The sequence below is a fragment of the Plectropomus leopardus genome, chromosome 14 (genome assembly GCF_026936395.1).
Source record: "Plectropomus leopardus strain MGB_pleo_1.0 chromosome 14, ASM2693639v1, whole genome shotgun sequence".
Taxonomy (NCBI): Eukaryota; Metazoa; Chordata; class Actinopteri; order Perciformes; family Serranidae; genus Plectropomus; species Plectropomus leopardus.
In genome coordinates this window covers 27,377,560-27,399,025 of record NC_142189.1, presented here as the reverse complement: position 1 = coordinate 27,399,025, position 21,466 = coordinate 27,377,560, and the positions used below count along the sequence as shown (strand labels likewise).

The 21,466-nt window shown below is 40.5% G+C and overlaps 2 protein-coding genes across 5 annotated transcripts in view; one reads left to right on the top strand and one right to left on the bottom strand.

Moving 5' to 3' along the window:
• s100pbp (S100P binding protein) overlaps positions 1–15,027 on the top strand; it is a 46,216-nt gene extending 31,189 nt beyond the window's left edge. The window contains exons 6-8 of one of the 2 annotated variants that reach the window (XM_088087459.1): positions 7,649–7,720; positions 14,430–14,506; positions 14,688–15,027. In XM_088087459.1, coding sequence (XP_087943585.1) covers positions 7,649–7,720; positions 14,430–14,506; positions 14,688–14,804 — 266 coding nt within the window. In that variant the 3' untranslated portion in view covers positions 14,805–15,027. The remainder of the gene's footprint in view (positions 1–7,648; positions 7,721–14,429; positions 14,507–14,687) is intronic. The other variant, XM_088087461.1, reaches the window with a different exon arrangement.
• The window catches only part of fndc5a (fibronectin type III domain containing 5a), a 46,778-nt gene that overhangs the window by 20,628 nt on the left and 4,684 nt on the right, over positions 1–21,466 (bottom strand). The gene's annotated exons all lie outside the window — the stretch shown is intronic.

Below are 21,466 nucleotides of genomic sequence, written 5' to 3'. Positions count from 1 at the left end.
TGAGCAAGTCTCAGTTCTCTTGTAATGTGAAAAAAAACGGAGAAACTGGTTAAATTGTGTTTAATTCAGCATGTGTCTTATCCACCAGCTGACACTTATTTTACTGAGAAACCTTAAATTTTGAAATATTTTTGCCTCTCATTCCCACAGTCTCCTCCCACCAAAACTCTACAGCTAACCAACAGAGGCTGGTAGCAATCTGAGACAGCAAATCCAAACAGTTAAATTTTTACACAAAAATTAGATTAGATTTATGGATTATATTAGTGCCGAATTGACAAGAACACTATCGACATATGAAGCCTGTAATCTTGTGTTTGTAGAATTGTGTGTTTTTTGCAGAATCATAAGGCATTGCTAATTTGCTTTGTGTATTACGCTTCACTAGAAGAAGGATGGGATATAATCTCAAAGGGAATCCAGTTGTAGTCTTGTAAACAATGTCCCTGACAGATCCCAAGTCTTTGGTTATAGTGTGTGACTTAAAAACTCATGCTGTCTATAGATGTGAGAGGGTGTCAAACTTGAGTATTTTAAGTCTTTAAAAAGTCCTCTAGTGTATGTAGGCATACAGCTTCTGCTCAGACATTTGGTAATTATATTAATGTTTTCAAGAGTGCTCCTGGAATGAGCTCCAAAATCTGGTTATCAGTTAGCATTTCAGCCCCTCCAATTTCCTCATCTCAAGGTCAAGTGGTTCTTTGATTTTTTTTTGGTAAGAAGCCTGAAATAAGCTCTGTTGTTGATGCAAGCTTAGGTGACTTTCACATATTCTTCTACAACATAAAAAAAATACCCCAGTCAGTTAAGTGTCAAAGACAGTTGCTTATGAGCTGTTAAATGAAACAACAGAATGTCTTCATGTGGAAATCAGCTTTACAGCCTTGTTTGTGGTGGCCATGTCACTGTAGTGTAGTTTGCATATAGCCTAAATGTTAGGTTTTGACTTCTGGTGATTGCATTTAGGCTTCAAAAATCATATAGTGGTGTTAATTTATAAAGATTATATTGCTGAACAAAACATCAAAGTAGTCTCTTATAAAATTACCAAAAAAGGAGGAAGAGGTTAGACTTATTATTTCTTTTTTTACAACAGTGTGCCTTGGAAATTTTTGGTTTTGACTTACATTTTGGTCATTTTTGCCCTTGAATCCAAAGAGCACCTGTTTTTGAAACTTACACATGTGATGTAGCACTCCTCAGACAAGTTTGTATAGAGTATTATAGTCTTTATTTTATGCATTATTCCAAAATCCAATGGAAAAATCCCACTGGCCTTTTGACCAAGCAACCAGGGCCATCAATGCTAACTTTTGCGCGGCCTTCAGAAAAATGTCGTCCCTGGGTTACTCTTTTCAAGACATTCTCAATCAGATGTGTTTTATTATCTGGTTTATGTACTTACATTTTATGTACAACAATTATATAATGCATATGCTTTGCTTTCTTGCAGTTAGATAACCATGAAGCTACAGCCAGCAACCAGTTAGCTTAGCTTAGCAAAAAGACTGGAGACAAGGGGAAACAGCTACTCTGGTTCTTTCCTTGGCTCCATAAGTTTTTGTATGGCTTCAACAAACAGACATAATGTGTTAATTAGTGTTCTTTGGAGGTGCCGGCATGCATGATTTTCTCGCCTTTGGACGAAGCCAGGCGAGCAGACAGCAGTTTGTATGAATCACCGAGGCCTTTTGGGATTGATTGATGTCTGTAATGTGATGCAGGACGGAGAGAGATGAATAGGGACGAGGAGAAGTGGTCACTCTCAGTGATGCTGCTCTTCTGTCTTTAATGGGATATAAATCTAATTCAGTCCACCAAATGCAGTCAATGAGTTATTGAATAGGTTAACGCTCACTTGCCCTTCGACGGGTACAAATCACACAGCTGGTAATTACAGGATGATGGGCTGCTGTAGCGCTCCTCGTATACACACTGACACACTGTACATTCAGACACGGCGCACCATGGCCAAGCTGTGTTACGTTTCCACCCGCCTGCTGCTGACGTTTTGATGAATGGCCTGACTAACAGTGGATGACAGGATGGAGACCTGCTGCATCTCTTCATCTGCGGGGACTCTGATGTTTGAAGTGGCTTTGCTTTTGTTTACCGTTTCCTGAGAGGCCTGAGGGACGGGCGTCTTGGGCGGAGGGGGCTGACGAGACTTGAGAATTCACAAATCAGACTCATTATCTCTCAGTTAGTCCTCTCCCGCCGTCTTCCTCTCTCTCATGCATTAACGCCGCTCTCGAAAAACACTGTGATAGTTAACATTCAGCTCCTAATGTTCCTCGGGGAACAGATTTAGTTTTGGGACTCTCACACAAGCTGCTGCTTTCTTTGCACGTGCCAAAAAGTACTTCAGAGCTGCAAATATACATGTTGTCTTTCTCCTCTTTCTCCTCTTTCAGCACTAACAAGAACAATGGTACTTCACTGATTTACTTGTTCGGACTCGGGTTAGGATACTTGTAGGAACCAGACAAAAAAAATAGATAAATAAATAAATAATCAAAAATCAGTGTAGCAGAGATGTCCTAACTTTTATGCTGTATTCACATCTGTAGTTTGTTTTTTTTGGTGCGGATTAAGGGAAACACAAATACATTCTTTTTAGTTCCGGTCTGATTCATGTTCACATCGACTTATAAAAAAGGATCCACGCGTAAACAGAAGTCATACGGACACATGGGTGACTCACCGGTTTGGCAATTTTAGTGATGTCATTCTGCATTATCCGCACCACATGGACCAGCATGAGGAAATCTGATTCTGGTGGCTGACAGCAAGTAAACAGAGCATCACTACATAATGCTCATGTCATGAAGGATAGTGATCAGATAGAGACGAACCATCAGGACAGTTTTACTCTAATATTAGAGGGAGGTAGAGACTGTGTGCTCACCATTGTCAGGCAAGTTAGTTGAACACTTTGAATAATTATTCATTATACATTGCCAATTGAAAGAGTAATTACACTTCTTCACTTATTACCGAGCACCTATTATTGCGTTGCATTATGTTTTACTTTATTTTCATTACTCAGCTGTCAGCTCTGTCAGATGTGCCTTTAAATCTCCTTGCTCATCTCCCTGTTCAGCATATAAAATGCATCATCTGACAGACTTCACAACAGATACGAACGTGAAAGTGGATCAAGAGAGACACCCGCTTCTCTCTCACTCTCTCTAAAACACAGACCAAACACTGATGCGCCTTAAAACTAAACAGTGCTGATCAAATATAAACCAAGTTATTATTATCGTGTTGCCTATTTCTCGCCTAAAGTGTCTTTAAAAAACAACATCAAGAATTTGTGAACTCAGCTCATGCCATATTGTTTCCTGTACCAAACTGTGACAACCTTACAGACTTCATTTGTCCAGTGTGACGCTGTATATTTTGATTTTCTTCCCCTTGAGCAAAAGCAAATGCCACAGTCCTTTTTCTCGGTTTTCTCTGGTCATGTAGCACCAATTACAAAAGCATTTGCATTTTTCTATTACATAAAGAGCCCAGTTTCATGACAAGACCATCTTTCCATCAGTGAAATACTTCTTTAAATGTAGAAATATGAAATAAGATATTGTGGTCTAACAAAGCAGGCAGAGTATGTTTTGGAAGGAGCGATGCTTGTTTCACTCTCCAACTCTAAACAAAAGTGGGTGACTCCTGTGTATAGGTTTATCTGCGTAATGTTGGCTCGACAGCTAACTTTTACATGGAGCCTAATAATCTAATTAAAATAGTTTTAAAAGCCCAAACAGATTTAACATGATCCATATAAACACCTCAGTCAGCTTTAACAGGCCCAAACTGATTCAAATTTCAATCGGTTTCAGAGGGCTACTTTAAACCTTTTCATAAACCAATTAAAACGATGACACTGATGACTCTCTGGCTGTGTGCTTTCTGCGCATGCTCGCCCTCTTCTCCTCTTCATTGCCTCCAAGTATGTTGGTATCACATTTTTGAGCATCAAAACAACAGCAAATACTGCGCTGAATAAAAGATAAATATACATTTTGGCCATAGGTTTGGCTTCTGCTTCCGGGGATGATGTTTAAGTGGCTCCGGCGGCCCCGTAACCATAGCACCTCGCTCAATCCTGCCCGAGTGCACAAGAGGAGAGCGAGAGAGCGCTGTGCTGCTGTCAGAAGTTATTCATTATTGATTTTTTTATTGTGAGAAATTGCTCTTGTGGCATGTGAGTATGTGAAAAGTGTCAGTTGCTTGTGTCTCATGGTCGATGCGAGAGTTGGCAGCCGTATCAAGTTACTATATTCATCATTTTTGCACGTCACACAGCTGCTCCGTTTACATGCTTTGGCACATGTAAACGGATTAGAGGACATCGTGTTGAAGGACATCTCATGTAAACAGTTGACTCAAAATCTTCAATCAGATTGATTTCAGTCAGGTTGAGATAAAATGTGCATGTAAATGTATCTTCTGAGACTTGCATTAGAGACAATAACTCTTCCTTAAACTCCTGCACCAAGCTAGCACGTCCTAGACCGGTCTCTCAACTGAACACTGAAAGCCTAAACTATTATCAGCCTGCATCTAACTAATAGTAAAACAGCGAGCAAGACAACCGCCAAATGTCAAAGTAACGGCGCTCCTGCTGGGATCAGCAACTGTGCAATTACTGCATTTCAAATTGTAATCCATTACATTACTCACACTCAAAATACACAACTCCATGTGTAGCTACTGAAATCGTTAAACTCTAGGTAACCAATTTGTAACATTGGCTCTCTGTAAGGATTTTTAACTTTACAAGCCCAAACCAGACAACCCTGATGACATCACTGTGCCATCATCAGCTTTATTTCCTCACGCTGGTCAAAGCTCGTGCAGAGAAATACATCATGCGGCTGTTTTTATAGGCTGCTGTACTCATGACTTGTTCAGTTACCTACAATTTGGAGGTTTTTGAAGTTCCAGAATAGACTGTGAAGAAAAAGACTTAAAAACACTAAAGCTGATTTTGACTTTTAACACGAGTTAACTACATGAATAGAACAGAAAATTGTATCTCCCTAATGTGATAATGGAGTCAACCTTGATGCGACTCTAACCCTCTCATTTCTCAACAACCGCCTGACAACAGTCTCACCTATAAGGCTCTGCACCTCTCACCTCATGTTTTTAAAATCGTTTCATTTTGCACAGAGCAGGTTAACTTTGAATAAAAACTCCAAATATTTGATATTAGTGAGAGTGCTTCCTTTTTGCTCCTTTAAATAAAGCAGTCCGTCGCACAGCGCTTCAAAATCACAACTTCCTCTTCCAGTGGATGATCTTAAAATAATGATACCTCGTATTTTCACTTTCTGTAACGTTGAATAATGGAGTTTCTCGTTTTGTTTCTTCTTCCTTTATTGTATATATTTCTGCCTGCCCCTTTGCATGTGGGGGTGGGATTATTTAGTTTTCAAGTCTCTCCTTGAAAACAGACCTTGATCTGTCTGAGATGCCAAGACCAAAAAAAAAAGAGACAAATGATAAAGCAGATGATTATTATAGATTGCAGGAGATTGCAACAAGTTGGGGAGTTAAAAAAACAACAGCAACAAAACAACATTCTGCCCTTGTTATTTATTTTAGTTTCTGCAAAACAAAGTTAAAGCATCTCTGTGAGTGTCCTCACGTCCCAACAGCTTCCGGTCGCTTTTTGTCTGTCTTTGCCCCCCCCGTATGGCCGCACTGCGCTAAGGGACAACCAGAGCTGGCCCTGACCGCGGGCCTTTAAATATCCACATGACATGAGAGTCAGCTCTAATGAAACACCAGACAGATGTCTTCATAAACTCCTGCTCATCACAGTGGCACACAGCCTCACCCTGAGAGATGGGGGTGACTTTGAGCTGTTTCCCGTGTATGTGTGTGTGTGTGTGTGTGTGTGTGTGTGTGTGTGTGTGTGTGTGTGTGTGTGTGTGTGTGTGTGTGTGTGTGTGTGTGTGTGTGTGTGTGTGTGTGTGTGTGTGTGTGTCTCTTCGTTAGCCCAATGATGATCAGAGTGACAGCTAGTTGTCTATCTCATGCTGAGGAGTGTGAAGGGTGACAGCTCCTTAATATCCCTGTTCATTAGAGAACACACCAGGAGTGACTGTATACAGTCAAGGAGAAGAAGCGTTTTCACACACACACACACACACACACACACACACACACACACACACACACACACCAGTCCATAAAGAAGCCTATCGTTATTTAATGAATGTTCCTCTTGTCTCTCCGACCTCAGACAGGCAGCATCGCTCCTCCCACTCCTCCTCCAGGCCGGCTGCCATCCCTCCCTCCTCACTCGTCTGAATCTCGGCTCAGTTTGTTCTGTTCGCTGCTTTTAAGGTGCTGAATCCCTGAGTGGATTTATAGATGGGATGATGTAATGTGGAGATCGTAGTGCGCTATAAAGAACCAATAGGTTTTTTTGTTTGTTTTTCCCTTTACCAGATGAATAATTCTGGTCTCTGCGGGATTTATTTTCTTACCAATAATCGTCCCGTGTGAGGGAACACATTTACACCTGGTATTATCATCAGGGTTCACTCACATTTTTACCAATAAATTTCCATAACTTTTCCATGACTTTGAGGCAGATTTTCAAGACCATACGTTCTCTGAAACGACCACTGATATTCCTTATCGGTTCTTTTTCATTGCTATGTAATCACTTTTTTTGAAATGTGTTTTATTTTAAAAAAGTTATGAATCAGAACAGGATTAGAACTGAATATTTAAATGTGTTAATTGCAATGCAGTGCAATTAAGGAAGCTATATAGTGCGTTTAATTTTTTTTTATTGCATTTTTCGCCAGCCGACATGTCTGTCTTTAAGAGGCTGCACTGGGTTAAATTTGAGAGCTAGATGTGGGCTAAATTTGGGTGATGGATAAACAGGATGGCTGTTTCACAGGGGTCCCCTCTCTGACCTCAAGATATCTGAATGAAAAGTGGTTTTATAGGCTCCCATGACTCCCCTTTACAGACACGCCCACGTTATTCTCGTCCCATGTACTTTTTATTAATTTACTTTTTCAATATGGACCTCAAAACTGTTTTTAAATGCAAAATAATGGCATTGAAAACGTTTGATAAAAAAACGCAATTCATTGGGATTAATTATTTAAATTTTGTGATTAATCACTACTTAAAAAATAATTGTTTGATATATATATATAAGTGTCAAATAATAGATAAAAATACAATATTGCAAACATAGAGTCATTTAAAGCTTTGAATGGTTGGATTGGGTTCTGGAGGTGTGGTCACAGTTTCTGAACAGGATTGGTGTGGCATGTGGTGGTGGTGGGGCCCAATGTGAGATCGTCACATGGCGCCCAAAATCCCGGCAGCGCCCCTGTTCCCGCCCCCCTGTTAAAAGAGGTCATTCACCTGTCCTACAGTTAACACCCACAATCTTTACATGAACCGATCACAACCCCAGACAGGTGAAACCAACCCGCGGGGAAACTATTGGTGTGTGTGAGAACCGCTGTCTGTCAGTGGAGAGAGGCCAGCGTTAACGTGGGGATCAGAGCGCCTTAAAGTCCGCGTTTTTAGGCCGCTCGTGGGAAGGAAGACGTCGGTGTACGGATCATTCATGTGGATGTGTGTTTCCCTCTTTCTTCAGGAGTTCTGGAAAGAGTTAAAAGCGACTGCAAACCTGACGGACGAATAGACAGACGGACCGGTCAGCGGAACCGTGAGTACCCGGTGTTTATGTTGGGAGTGATCCCTGTCATTGACCTGCCTTCATACACGCTGTTTTCTATCTTGATTTCCTGATTTGTGTTTCGCGGTAAAACCCGGATCGGAAGTTTAAGCTGGATTGTCTGCAGGAAAACTGATTCAGTGGACTGAATTTTTAGACTGTGGGACAATTTCTTTCTCTCTCTCTCACTCACGCACACACACACACACACACACACACACACACACACACACACACACACACACACACACAGGATTGCTTGGCTTGCTGGTTGAAATCATCCTTTGAGCTGAACTGAGCTGAGCTGTGGTCTGTTTGTTTTTGCAGTGCTGGTTTTTGGTTGATGTATGTTTCATTATCTGCTGTGTGCTTCATTGTTTTGTAGACTGTGGTTTGACAACTATTTTAGAATCAGAAAGGGATTTATTGCCAAGCACGTTTTCAATTACAAGGAATTTGCTTTGGTTTTTGATGCAAAAATTAAACATACAATAAACATATTAAGAGGAATAAAAGCATAAAATAGTAATAAAATTAGGCAAAATACTGCAACACTTAAGAGCTTAAATACAAATATGTTAGAGATAAAAAGTAGATAACATGACAAATATGTACAATGTAGCTGTTTCAGTATGAGAAATTTTTTTGCAGAGATGTGCAAAAATGTTTGGCAACCAATGTGTAAAAGTTAAAAGTAGTGCAAAGATAAGAGTCCAAGGTGTCTCTGTGTGGGGACAGACAGTCCATGTCAGTGGGGTACTGGGCCCACTGCAGTTGGGAAGAGACTGTGTTTGGTGTAAAGTTTTAGTCCTGATGGACTGCAGCCTCCTGCAAGAGGAGAGTGTCACGAAGAGTTTACGTTGTGGTGGGTAGATCCTCCCTGCCTGTCTCAGGTTCCTGGTGTACAGGGCCTGGAGAGACGGTAGATTGCAGCCGATCACCTTCTCAGCAGAGTGTGTGATATGCTACAGTCTGCCCTGGTTCTTGGCAGTGGAGAAGCGTAGCAGATAGTGATGGAGGAGGTGAGGATGGACTCAGTGCAGAAGTGCACCATCATTGTCTGTAGCAGACTGACCTTCCTCAGCTGCCGCAGGACATGCATCCTTTCTATTTTCTTATTATTTGCCAGATGTGACTCTTACTGGCACCCCACTTTATTTAAAAAAGCATCAAATCCAACAATTGCCCTTAAAATGATCACCAGGCACAAAGTAAACAGTGCAGCTACACATGGCAGCCTAAAGTATAAAGTTTGTCCACAGCTTCAGAAAACAACCAAGCACAGCAGGTTTACTACCTCACATCAGGTTTGCTGGGTGTTTAAAGTAGTTAAACATAAATCAATGTAGGATAATACAAAATACTAGCATAATTACAAACGAATTAGTAACAGTATCAAACTTCTACATAGGCCTCTCTTTATAAGACTGGACTTATATGTTAGGTGAAAACCAGAAGTTACTTTTAGGCCCCAATTTTTTCAGTTGATGTCCTTTTACGGTACATACTGAATTTAAAATGCTACCATTCAGACTTACAATGTAATGATACTCGATGTACTTGAACACTTGAGCAGAACAAAGCCATTGTTGATTTTATTAGAAACATCGACACTTCTCATTATGACAAGTCAAAGTGTCTGCGGTGAAAAATACAGCTGCTCGTGGTTTACATCATTAGGATAGGATTAGGATACCAATCATGTGGATGGAAGCATTCAGTTTTGTAAAATGCCACAAGATGCCACAGGTGTGTAGTATAACCAGATGTTTTTGGTGGCATCTTGGTATGTTTAACTGCAAAGTACACTATACTTGACTTCAACACACCACAGACTGGGTTGTGGCTGCTGCCATAGTGGGCCAATCACACGTTACATTGCACTACAATTACCACCTCGCAGTTGTAAACCAGTCAAGTTGCACTTTCAGTTTACATCCATGTCTGTGAAAACATGGATCCTTCACTCACTGCACAGGAGATGTATCTAATCAGCACAGTTTCAAGGTGGACACTAATTCAGTATCTGAGCAAATGTCCCCCCTTATGTTTTTGAGATATAATGTTGAGTAGTTTTCAGAAAAGTGTTTTTTGTAGAACATTATGATGTCACAGTGAAGCTGACCTTTCACCTTTTGGATATGAAATATCATAACGTCTTCATAATTTCTTCTATTAGACATCTGTGAATGTCATAATTACTGTTCAAATTCTTGAGCTATGGCCAAAAACATGTTTTGTGAAATCACAAAATCTTTTGCTCCCAAGTAAAATTTGAAGAAATTCCTTCAAGGCATTCTTGAGATATTGCACTCTCAGGAACGTTACGTAAGGTTGTATGGCTGTACAGAACACCCAAAAACATAATTCCTCTGGCCACGCCCATCGGAAGCATAAAAAGGCTTGCAGTAATAGGCTGCAAACAAAACCAGATATTATTATTACAGATAGTCATTATTTTTAGATTATTGTACAAAAATAACTGAATACAGGTACACTGTAAAAAATAAGCTATTTGTTCAAGTTCGATAGTTCAATAGTTAATGTCTGGACTGCTTGACTAAATTTGAGAAAACAAATTAAATCATTACAAAATTACCTCAACTTGTCTTCTCAAATTCAGTAAACCTACGTTTTTTAGGCAGTCCCAGACACTCACTTTTTAAAGTTAAAGTTTTTTTTCTAACAGTGTTTCATGTAACTGGAGAAATTTCAATAATACTTGGTACTGGGTTATTTTGGCCAATAACTTATCAATAAAGTTATCGAGTTTTGATACACAGTGATGAAAAAGGCCTATTTGATTGTGTATTTGGTAAAGTTGCCCACCTACTGCCTCCACTGTGCATTTAATAAATCTCTGAATGTGCAGTGTACGAGTTGAACCTGTTCAGCTGCAGTACACTGTGTGACCCCGGTTAGCTGCAGCAGTCAGATTCAGTGTGACACCTGAGCAGACAGCAGAGGAGAGCGATCAGGAACGCTAGCAGGGTGGCGTCCCAGCCTCCATCCGCCCCCACGGGGAGATCTAACTGATTTGTACCACCTTGTTACAGCTCGGCAATACTTAGAAATGCATTTCTCAGAGTCAGGCCTCTGCAGGCCGGCCCTGCTCCCCGGGATGCTAATGAGTGAGTCTGTGGGTTTGTGAACTAACATGAAAACTGGCTGTTAGCTCCGTCATATTTCACTGTTATCTGGTGTGTGAGGAGCAGGCACAGACCTCGGGTGTCTTAACTTCCTGCTCCTCTATTTGAATCCCTTTGGGAATCACTGTGCAGCCGCTAATTCATGTTTAGCATATTAAGCCACTTTAGCTCATTTCACGGCTAATAGTAAGTAAACAGACACTTTGTATGGGAGGTGTAATAACCAGCGGGTGGGGGTAAGTGTCATATATTTGAAGGAACACTTTAGTAATGGGAAGACATAAAACATAAAACTTTGTGCTGCAGCCATAACGGCTAGAAAGCACGAGGCCACGGGGAATTAGCGGCTATAAATTAGCACGTGTTGATTAATGCGGCGATGTCTGGCACCGTGGCTAACGACGACGCTGCTGGGGGAATTCGAAATTCTTGCCGCTTGTTTCCCCTGCTAACATGTTATCGAGTCTCGGAGCGTGTGTGAGCCTGCGGTCACGCTGTGCTCTTGGATGGGTTAGCGCACATGCATCTGGCGGGGACGCCGGTCCCCCCTCATCCATAGTTAATGTGCCATGATAGAGCCATCAGGATTTTGTGCTGATCTGGATTTTGCCCTTGCATGTGTCAGAGGAGACCTTGGCACGTGGGCTCGTCCTTGTGGACACACACACACACACACACACACACACACACACACACACACACACACACACACACACACAGAAGTTAGGAGGATCACAGTGTGATACAAACAGGAGGCGCTAATGTGTCTCATTTATATGCTAAAACATCTGGTGAATAATAGCGAAGTGCTATCTGACGCATGTGTACACACTGGAGTCATACTGTAACGCAGTTTCATGTCTTATAATTACCCATAATGCCTTTTTTATTACTGTTTCCCACCCGTTCCATCTATTTTCCATACACTGCTACTTAAAATGTTACGTAAACCACAAAAGGGAGCTCCGCAGTGGATACCCTCTTTTCTTCTTCTTCTTCTTTGTCCCATTATTTGTTCCATAAAGGAGTGTTTGGATGTGAATTCACCACCTTCTTATCAGAGGAAATCCACCTCACAGGTTCCCTCTATTTCATCCTCTATTCATTTTTTCTTTCAATGCCTCTTTTTCTCTCACTGTAATGGACACTTTGTGCTAAACCTCCCCCTCACACACACTCGCACTGTCTATCTGTTTTTGTCTCTCTCTCTTTCTCATCTCTGTCTGTCTCTCCAACACTCTTCGCTATATTTCTGTACATCTACTACAGCGGGGCTTTTTGGCAGCTCCTCCGTAGCCTGGCGTGTAAAGCTTTCTGTCTGAAACTGACACTTCAATGGGAATCCGGGTGGAGATGGTGGGTGAAAAGGGGAGATAGCATCGCTGCTGTGACTCACTCATGTACTATTCTGCTATTAATTAGCCTCACACTACCAAGACAGCTGGTTTACACAGGACCAGACCTAGCACATTCAGAGCCCCAGGCAAGCTTCCCCTGAAGAACAATTAATACAAATAAACAATTTTACTAACAAACTACAATAATGAACAATTCAAATCTGCAAATGTCATCTGCTTCTTTTTCTGTCTTTTTTTATGGTATTGCCCCCAGATGGTTTTTGCCTTTTCATTACCTCTTACTTTAATGCTCTGTGGAGTTGGGATGATTTCTGGTTTTGCCTGTTTCATTCAGTCCAGTCTGATGTATGAGCTTAAACCAGTTTGATTTTATGCAAACTGGCATTTGTCATTATGACTTGTGCTGGCAAATTAAAAATTCGACATCAGCAACCTGCGCTGATGGTGTCACAGCACTAAATCCATCTCATCTTAAATTAGTAATGAGCCATGTGACTGCGTGATTAATGTAATACTATGTTTATAAATGGACTAACTGAACCACTGGTGTCTGACAGGCTGTGTGAAATTTACTGCCAAGCCCAGGTGAGTGTCAGCAACATGAAGGAGAGCTGTCTGCTGACTTTAAAGTTTATGTGTTTTTTTGGGTGACAAGAGGAGACATAGCAGAGGTAGCTTCTCAAGAAAAACTAAAACTGCGCCAATATGACAACATATTGAATTTTAAGAAGACGAAAGTGGTGTCCTAACTGGCTTGCAGCACCATTTTGAGCTGAGATTTTGTTGAACACCATGTTTCTATTTATTCCTGTCGCTTGCTTTGAAAGCGCCTCAGTTGAAGGCTGATTCATGAAGCTCAAGTGAGGAATTATCTGTGCATTCTCATTTCACTGTAAACGGCAAAATAAAATGGATAAACTGGTAATCTTAATGACCTTTGTTAATACAAGCAAGGCTACTTGCTGTCATTTCCAGTAAATGCCAATAGGAAGAAAGTGATTGCTACTCAGCCAACTTTCAAGTGGTTACAACTCAAGTTTGATCTTGAGCCTTCCACTAGAAATCTGTTTTTTGACATATTGTAACAGAAATGCATTTTTAATGGCTTCAGTTTGGACGAAGAATTTTGATGTTATGCGATGCTACTTGACATTCAGACACTGGTTTTCTGTTGGGACACAATGTCAATATGTTTCATTGAGAAGCGGCTGCTGAGTGAATTGGAACACCTAGTAATATTTGGTATACTGGTCCAGTCTGGTGATTGTCTTAATGTCAAACTAGTTTTAAGATGTTCACACCAGCCCAGCCTTTTTGCTCTCTAATTACAATTCACTCCACCATACCCATCATTGCTGTATTATGCTCTGAGTGTGATGATCACTCACTGATGGACTATCATTGATGGACTAGAGGTGGTACCACTACTCCAGACAGTGTCAACATTACATCTGTGAATCAAAAATTGTTTAGGTGGCCATCTGTGTCGCTTATAGGAAGATCTGCCACTGAGTTTACAATGAAAGCATATTTGCAGTGAAGGAATGGAAGAATTGATTTGAGGCTAGATTATTGTTCGCCTATTCATTTTAATTCTAACAGCCACGGAGTGCCTGTTTGCGTGTGTAGGTGGCTGCATGTGTGTGTTTCTACATAACTCTGTCTAACAGAGCTTGTGCATTCTCTGTTGTCCGCTCTGCCCCTGCACACAGCGGCACTGTCAAATAATCATACCTAAGGGTCTTTTTGTCCCTTTGTAGAGAAATGAGTTATTTACTCATAGGAAATGAATTTTCCAACCCCGTTGGCCACCAGAATGCAGGGTGGGATTGCAAAACAGAATCTTTCTCCCTCTCTTTACATCAGACACATGCACACATACAGACGCACACAGTCTCACACACACACACACACACCGCATACACACGCACATTTTTCTCTAATTAAATGTCAAAAGGCAGGGTATGAAAATCAATGCAGCATTGTGTGCAGAGAGAATGCAAGGCAGCTAATTCAGAAAGGCAAAGGAGTGCCGTGAGGCTGATTATTTGACAGGCCCACTGCTAATGAAATCTCAAATCTGCTGGGATGGGGCTGATAACGCGAACTGAGCTCACAGCGTGATATAAGGCTATGAATATGATATTAGCGCCTGATACATAACTGTCCTCTTTTCTCTGTCTTGCACTCCAGACGTCTCTCTGTCTGTCAGTCTCTGTGGACTCTGGGACAGCTGGGAAAGTAACGCCTACAGTAGCCGTCACAGGCAGGTGGGGGGGAGAACGTGAATAACACACACTCTCTCTCTGTTTCTTGCTCTCCTTTTGCCACTAGCATTCTCTCTCTTTCTCCTTCGGGGTTTGTCTTTCTCTCCCGTGGCTCTTACACGAGCACTCTCTCCCTTCTGCATAGATTCATTTGCTTTCTCTCCATCCATCTGTGTCTCTCTAGCAACTATGCCCCGAAGAAAAAAACACATGCTGTGTGAGTGACTGCTCGATCGAACCCCCCCCAGCCCCAAAACCAGATGTGCAGCTTCAGGAACAAAGGTTAAACATTGGAAACTGACTGACATACATGCTGAAGAACACACACACACACATTTACACAAGTGTGAAAAAATGTATTCAGTCTTATCTGTGTCACACACAACTCCTGGAACAGGAGACAAAACTTTTGTAAAAGGAGACAAATGAGCAGAAGAGTGTGTGCTGGTGAAGGTGGTGCAGGTGAACTCCTAGAGGGCCCACCTGTGCTGCAGGCTGCTCGAATGTAAAACACACCATCTGGGCCAACACAACCGCCCCACAGGATTTCACTGCCTGGTGGCAAATAAAAACAATATTTTTTTATGTTCTGCTAGGCTGCTGAGGAGGAGGAGGAGGAGGAGGAGGAGGAGGAGGAAGAAGAGGAGGACTAGGGGCCTTAGACCATACATGAGCTCATAGTATATATACTCTGAATGTAATTGATCAGTTCCTTTTTGTGCGTTAGAATGAACGTTCATTCAGAACCACACCCCTTTTTAAATATGTTTTTGGCTTTTTTTGTATAGTACAGTTGAAGAGGGACAGGAAGTCGAGGTGAGATTTTTTTAGGGAGTGATAGCCACTCCTGACAATACATACCAACAAACCTCCACTGCTCCCACGTATAAGGGACTCGCCTTTCCATTATCACTCGCATAACACACGTCATCTTTGACTGGAAATAATGACGGTTAATGCAGCGGCTTCAATAAAAATATACCCGCTAATGTTCTGAACATCCATCGCCGTGCATCCTGGAATGTTATCGCAAGAGAAGAAGTCGCATAACATCACTCAGTCATCTCACAATTGTGTTTTATCGACATTTTGAAAATATCGCCTATGTTTTGCGCAAATCTGTAATAAAAAACCCGCCTTATATCTTAACTGCATCTCTATATCTTTGGACATGTGTTGATTGATCTAGCTTGGTGTAGCTGATTTTTATTTAAGACTACAGTGATTTTTCAGCTGTGAAACAATAAGAGCATTATACAATATATTTTGGGAACTGCCAGAACAGCATTTCAGGCAAAACAACCTCTACACAGTACAGACCTGTACCAGTTATGCACACACACCACTGCAGATACTCTGTCTACATTTGCACATTATAACTGATTGCATAACAACACATGAAGTAGAAATGTTAGAACATACTATAAAATGAAACAGCACCAGTACAAATGCAGGAACATGCATGAATTGAGAATTATGTTGATAAATAATTTGCTCCAGTGCATGCTGGGAAGCTCTCTTGCGCTCTGCTTTCAAGATGCTGCAAAATATGATGCTTTTAGTATTTATGGTTCCCTGTTGCCATCTCTGTCTACAGCAAGTAACTCTTAACTGCTATGACTTTCAAAGAGATGATATTGGCTGTATGTCATTCTGGAAGCGTTTCTGTATGTAAATGAGCCTGTACGTGCACAGGCAGGTGAAATCCATCATTGTTCATTGCATACAATACTCATATTTGATAAATACAAATATTACTTGATTGGACATTTCCTGTACACACATTTTTTGAATGTTATAAAAAATGCTTTGATAAATGAGGCCTCATGGACTTCTTGAAAATCTCAGAGCACGCACACACATGTACACATACAAATGAGTCCATGACGCACTAACACTTTTACATTCATGGCATATATCGTCCCCTCCCACCTGCACACATTCTGATGTGACACTGGACAGACGACAGACCGCGTCAGCGAGCTGCCGCTGCCACGTCAGTCTTTTGGCATTGCCATCTCGTTCTCCCACGGGCCTGGTGTCCAGATGATCGCACCAATCTGTCCTCTACCGCCTGTTTCGGCTAAAAAAGAGCCGCGGTTACATGGTTTCAGGGAAGCGTCCAAGTAAAAGTACATTAAAAACAATTTCTGAGGAGAAAATGATTCAGATCTAAATGATTGTCTTAGTGTTTGTCGCTCCTGCTGTTTGGTCTTAATCTGAGTGTTAGCACTGGATCTGAGGCTTAACAACACATGAGCCCTCGCTCTCAACCACAAGGCCATCGCTCTATTCATCTGTGCCTCGCTAAGCCATTGGCGAGCTCTCAAACAGGAGCTCAAAGAGGCTTTTTGAAATGAAGAAAAGGCTGACGAGGTGCCAGAGGAAAGAGCAGCAGCAGTAGTATGTTGATACAAACACTCAGCAGCACTTATGTAAGAGGACTCTTGACAGGACGTCATAAAATTGGACCCTCAGTTCTTTTAATTCAGCTTGTCAGGTGGCAATTAAAACGTGACAGGGCGAGGGAAAGATGAAGGAGGATTATCTGGGCAGCTGTGACACAGTAACAACAGTAACGGCGCTTTGGGGAGGACAGACTTCTCAAACACATCTTTTTTTTCTTTTTTGTCTTCCAGCCCCAATTCTGTGTTCCAGAAATACACCGGCTCTGTCGAGTCAAGCTTATAAATTAGTTCTAGCTTCATTTTTCTATTCTAAAGCTGTTTACACATAGATCTGTGTGCAGCTTGCACGCTAAAAATAATACAAACAAACCAGTATCAATATATATCTTTATCGCTCTAAGCTTTCATTCGAGTTTGAACAAAGATATCTTCAACAGAAGATATCAAAAACAGAATTACAAAAATGCTTGCATGTTAAACTAAAGTACAGCCTTAAATCCTATGTTACATCTCATTTATCTAGGCCAAAAACTTTAATTTGCACTGTTGAGAACTAATATTCTGCCATGGCTTTTGAAGTAAAATGAAATATATATTTAGATTACGTGAGCTGTGTGATTTGGGAGAAGTTTTTCCTTGTGTATTGCACAAACTATGATTTAAGAGAGTCTATTTCCCATGAAATGGCACGAGAAAACACATGCATCAGTTTGCAAACTTTGTCTCAGAAGCTTAGAAAAGATGGACTGTTGACTTTTGATTTTATGAATTTTGCTGTAGATATGGTCTGAAAATTCGATTCTGAAAATTTTGATTTCTTTGTGGCATTTTGACCTTCACCAGGTGTTAGCCTCGGGGTAGATTATGTATTTGGACGTGTGTGTGCATGTGAATAAGTATCTACTACTAGTACAAACTAGTATAAACTACTGGACCAGTCAGCCTCATATTTTGTATGTGCTGAATGCTCAAGGATCTCTTGTGATTGCGCTGATTCCCAATTGTTGAAAAACCTGCTTGTCTGTTTAAGGCCACATTTTGGCCGTCACTGTGGCTCAAAAACCATAGCATCATCAGATTAATTCCATATGTGTTATGATTCATTAAAGTTAGGCATGATACTTAGTGAAGTCCCTGTTTTTGTTATCTTCGCTACCATCTTTACTGCAAGGGAGCCAGGAAGGACAAATCCACTGGGTAAAGCTCTCTGCGGTCTGTCTTAGATCCCAGTTTGTTCCGTTCTCCACATGGTGTTATACCACACTGGGTGCACAGAGTGTTTTACTTGCCCATATTTTGTAGACTTTCAGGTTTTGTCGATTTAGTCTTTTTTGTTTCTTTTTTGTCTGTTTCAATTGTGTTTATTATTGTTATTTCCTGCTTTGTGGTGGTGGAGCCTGCAAGCAAAGCCATCAAAAATCCAGTTATGAACAACACAGATCAAAGATTTGCGGCTGTGTTTTAGTTATTAAAAATACATGAATCCTCATCATTCTTTTGTAGGCTATCAATATTTCACATACAGTGCCTGAAAAACCGATTGATTCTGAGCAACAAGATACGGCTCTGCCAAAAAGCAGCGTGTTTTTGAATAGCTTCTGGGTTGCATCTGAAACATGCAGCTGCTTATCAGCTGGAATTACAAGAATTGTCTGGAGTGCACTTTTAGCTCGGGCGGCTGCCGTGCTGAGATCTGTATTCTACTGAGTGCATTTTTCTAGTTTTTCTTTGTTTTGGGCTTTTTATGGCATAATCTCAATATGAATGAAGAAGCACTTTGGCATGACACAATAATAAAAACTCTATTTATTCAGTCTTTGTACCATTACCCTGGATCAACATCAGTTTGCTTGTACTGCATTCAGACGCCTTTCAAAAGCATTTTAAAAAAGATTTTTTTTCGAATTAATCAGGAAAAAAAGCCATAACCAACATGATGAAAAGTGTACCACAACCTGCAAGAAATAGCCTAAATATGACCAAAAATATTACCTAAAAACACTTTCAAAAAAGAAGATAGTATTTTCAGAAAATTAGCTAAAAAAGGGGAAAATATCCCAAAAACTTTATTTATAACTCTAAAGATTTTTCAAATTTCCTGCAGTTTTTACATTTTTTGCATTTTTTTGAATTTATTTATATTTTGTAACTTTTTTTTGGGCCATGTCTTGTGTTTTTTTTCTATGTTTTCGAAAGATATTAATATTAACAACAACAACTAAAACAGGCCCACTGATTCTGCGGTAAAATGGCACCAAATAGCTATCATCACTTGCTTTACTAATTGAAATAAAGAAAGGATGCGATGAACTGGAGAAAAGCCTTCCTTAGTGTGTGCCTGCTGCAGCCTAGAAACTAAGTTAACTGTAGAGGGGACTTGCCATTGTATATTTATGCCTTCCTGAAAATAATATGGTAGAAATAGCACTGCAAAAAATAAAGTCACAAAACATCCTGGAGTTCTGGCATTGTTGCATGCAGTTGCAACATAACAAGGTGTTTCCCTGCCAAAACCCCCAAATCTGATGCAACATATTTGTAAGAAGGAAAAAGCAGTGAGTGTGTTATGATAAGCCCCTGGAAGAAAAGTGCACTACAGTGCTTTTAAAAAAATGGCAAACAAGATTACAACAAGCTAATAATTACAAACTGCTAATTGTGCACACACAATTGACTACAGGGAAACTAATGAACAGATAATCACATGCTCACACACACAATTCTGCTTCCCCTGCGTCTATTACATGCACACCCACACACACACACCTCCCATCTCCTCCGTGTTCTGTTAAAGTGCTTATTCAGAAGGAACAGTAATGATTCCCTGGATCAGGAAGCTGCCCCTGATACCAAGCAGGTCCAAAGGACACACATTGAATCAAATCAGGGCAGCAGCGTTGCATTCGGAGGATTAGAACTACACTACGAGACTGCTGTTGTTCTTAATGCACTGTAAAAAAAAATACAAAATACGATCAATTTCTAAGAGTAATCTGCAGTTTTTCAGCATACAGTAAAACACTAAAAATCTTGAAATCCTGATGCTTTTTGGAGCCAGTATTACACTGTAACAGTCTGCTGTAGAATACTGTAATAAATTTACTGTTGAAGTAATTCATGGTAAATTTACGGTACTGTAAAACAACAATGAATGCTGGCAACTACATGTAATTCAGCAGAAATCTAAACTTTTACAGAAAAAACTAATGTAAAAATATGGCCAAATTCTGGCAGTATTTTACAGCTTTCTTTTTTTAAAATACAGTAAAAAAATGGTATATCTTGATGCTTTGTGAGAAATGATTACACTGAACCAAACAGACCACCGTAGAATACTGTAATAAATGTACAAATTCTACGTTATCTACAGTTTTGCTCCCCAAAATACAGTTAAACACTGTATATCGTCATGTTTTTTGCAGACATTACTGCCAAAATACAGCCAAATCTAACAGTTATGTACAGTTTTTTTCAACTTACAGTGAAACATTGTGAATCTCGATGCTTTTTGGAGCCAATATCACACTGTAGAATACTGCAATAAATTTAACATAAATATACTGTTGAAGTAATTTACAGTATTGACACGAAAAGTTACAGCAGGATGCTGGCATCTAGACTGACACAAATTGCTGTAAAAATACAGCCAAATTCTGGCAGTGTTGTACAGTTGTTTTTTTCAAAATACAGTAAAAGTTGTATATCTTGATGCCTTTTGGAAACAAAATTACTGCTGATATACAGCCAAATTTAATAGTTATAAAACACTGAGTCTTGATTTTGCAGCCACTATTACTGTGGCTCACCTAAAATTCTACTTTAATAAATTTATCAATAATATAGCCTCCTGTTGAATTAAGTTACTGTATTGATACAATAATACTGTAAAATAATGGTAGGATGCTGGAAGCTACAGCTGCCAGTAGTTCACTGTAATGGTTCAGGAAAATTTGTTGCTGTGTGTGTACAGTAAAGATCACAATGTCATTGTTTCGGTGTTGGACGGTGAACAGGAGCCCTGCACACTGTCTGCTCATCCTCTCACACTGATGCTGGACTCTATTCAGCCGTCTCATTTCATGCATGTGACTAAACTGCAGCCTGGAAACTATAACACACTCAAAGGCTGTTTTTTCCAAATAAATAATGCAACTTGTGTGAGTGTGTGTGTGTGTGTGTGTGGGTGTGTGTGTGCGTGAGTGATAAAAAGCTCAGAGAATCTCATGAAACCACATTCATTTTGATTTTCTCTCTTTCTCCGCCTCTCTGACTGACTGCATGTCTGCTCAGAAATATTCACTTTCTTCCTTGATGGTAATTTGCTGTGAAAGAGAAGATTTTGACTAACTTTGTCTCTCCCAGCTGAGGCCTGTAGCTCCTCTCTACGGATGCTGCACGGCTTGGCACTTGACACATTATACGCCGGCACTAAACAGTGAATTTATCACCTGGCAGGTAGCTGCCAAATGGTCCTAGATTTTTTTGTTTACAGCATAAAAGATAACCTCTGAGCTCTTGAAAGACTCAGATTCCTTCAATCATCATTACAAGCGCG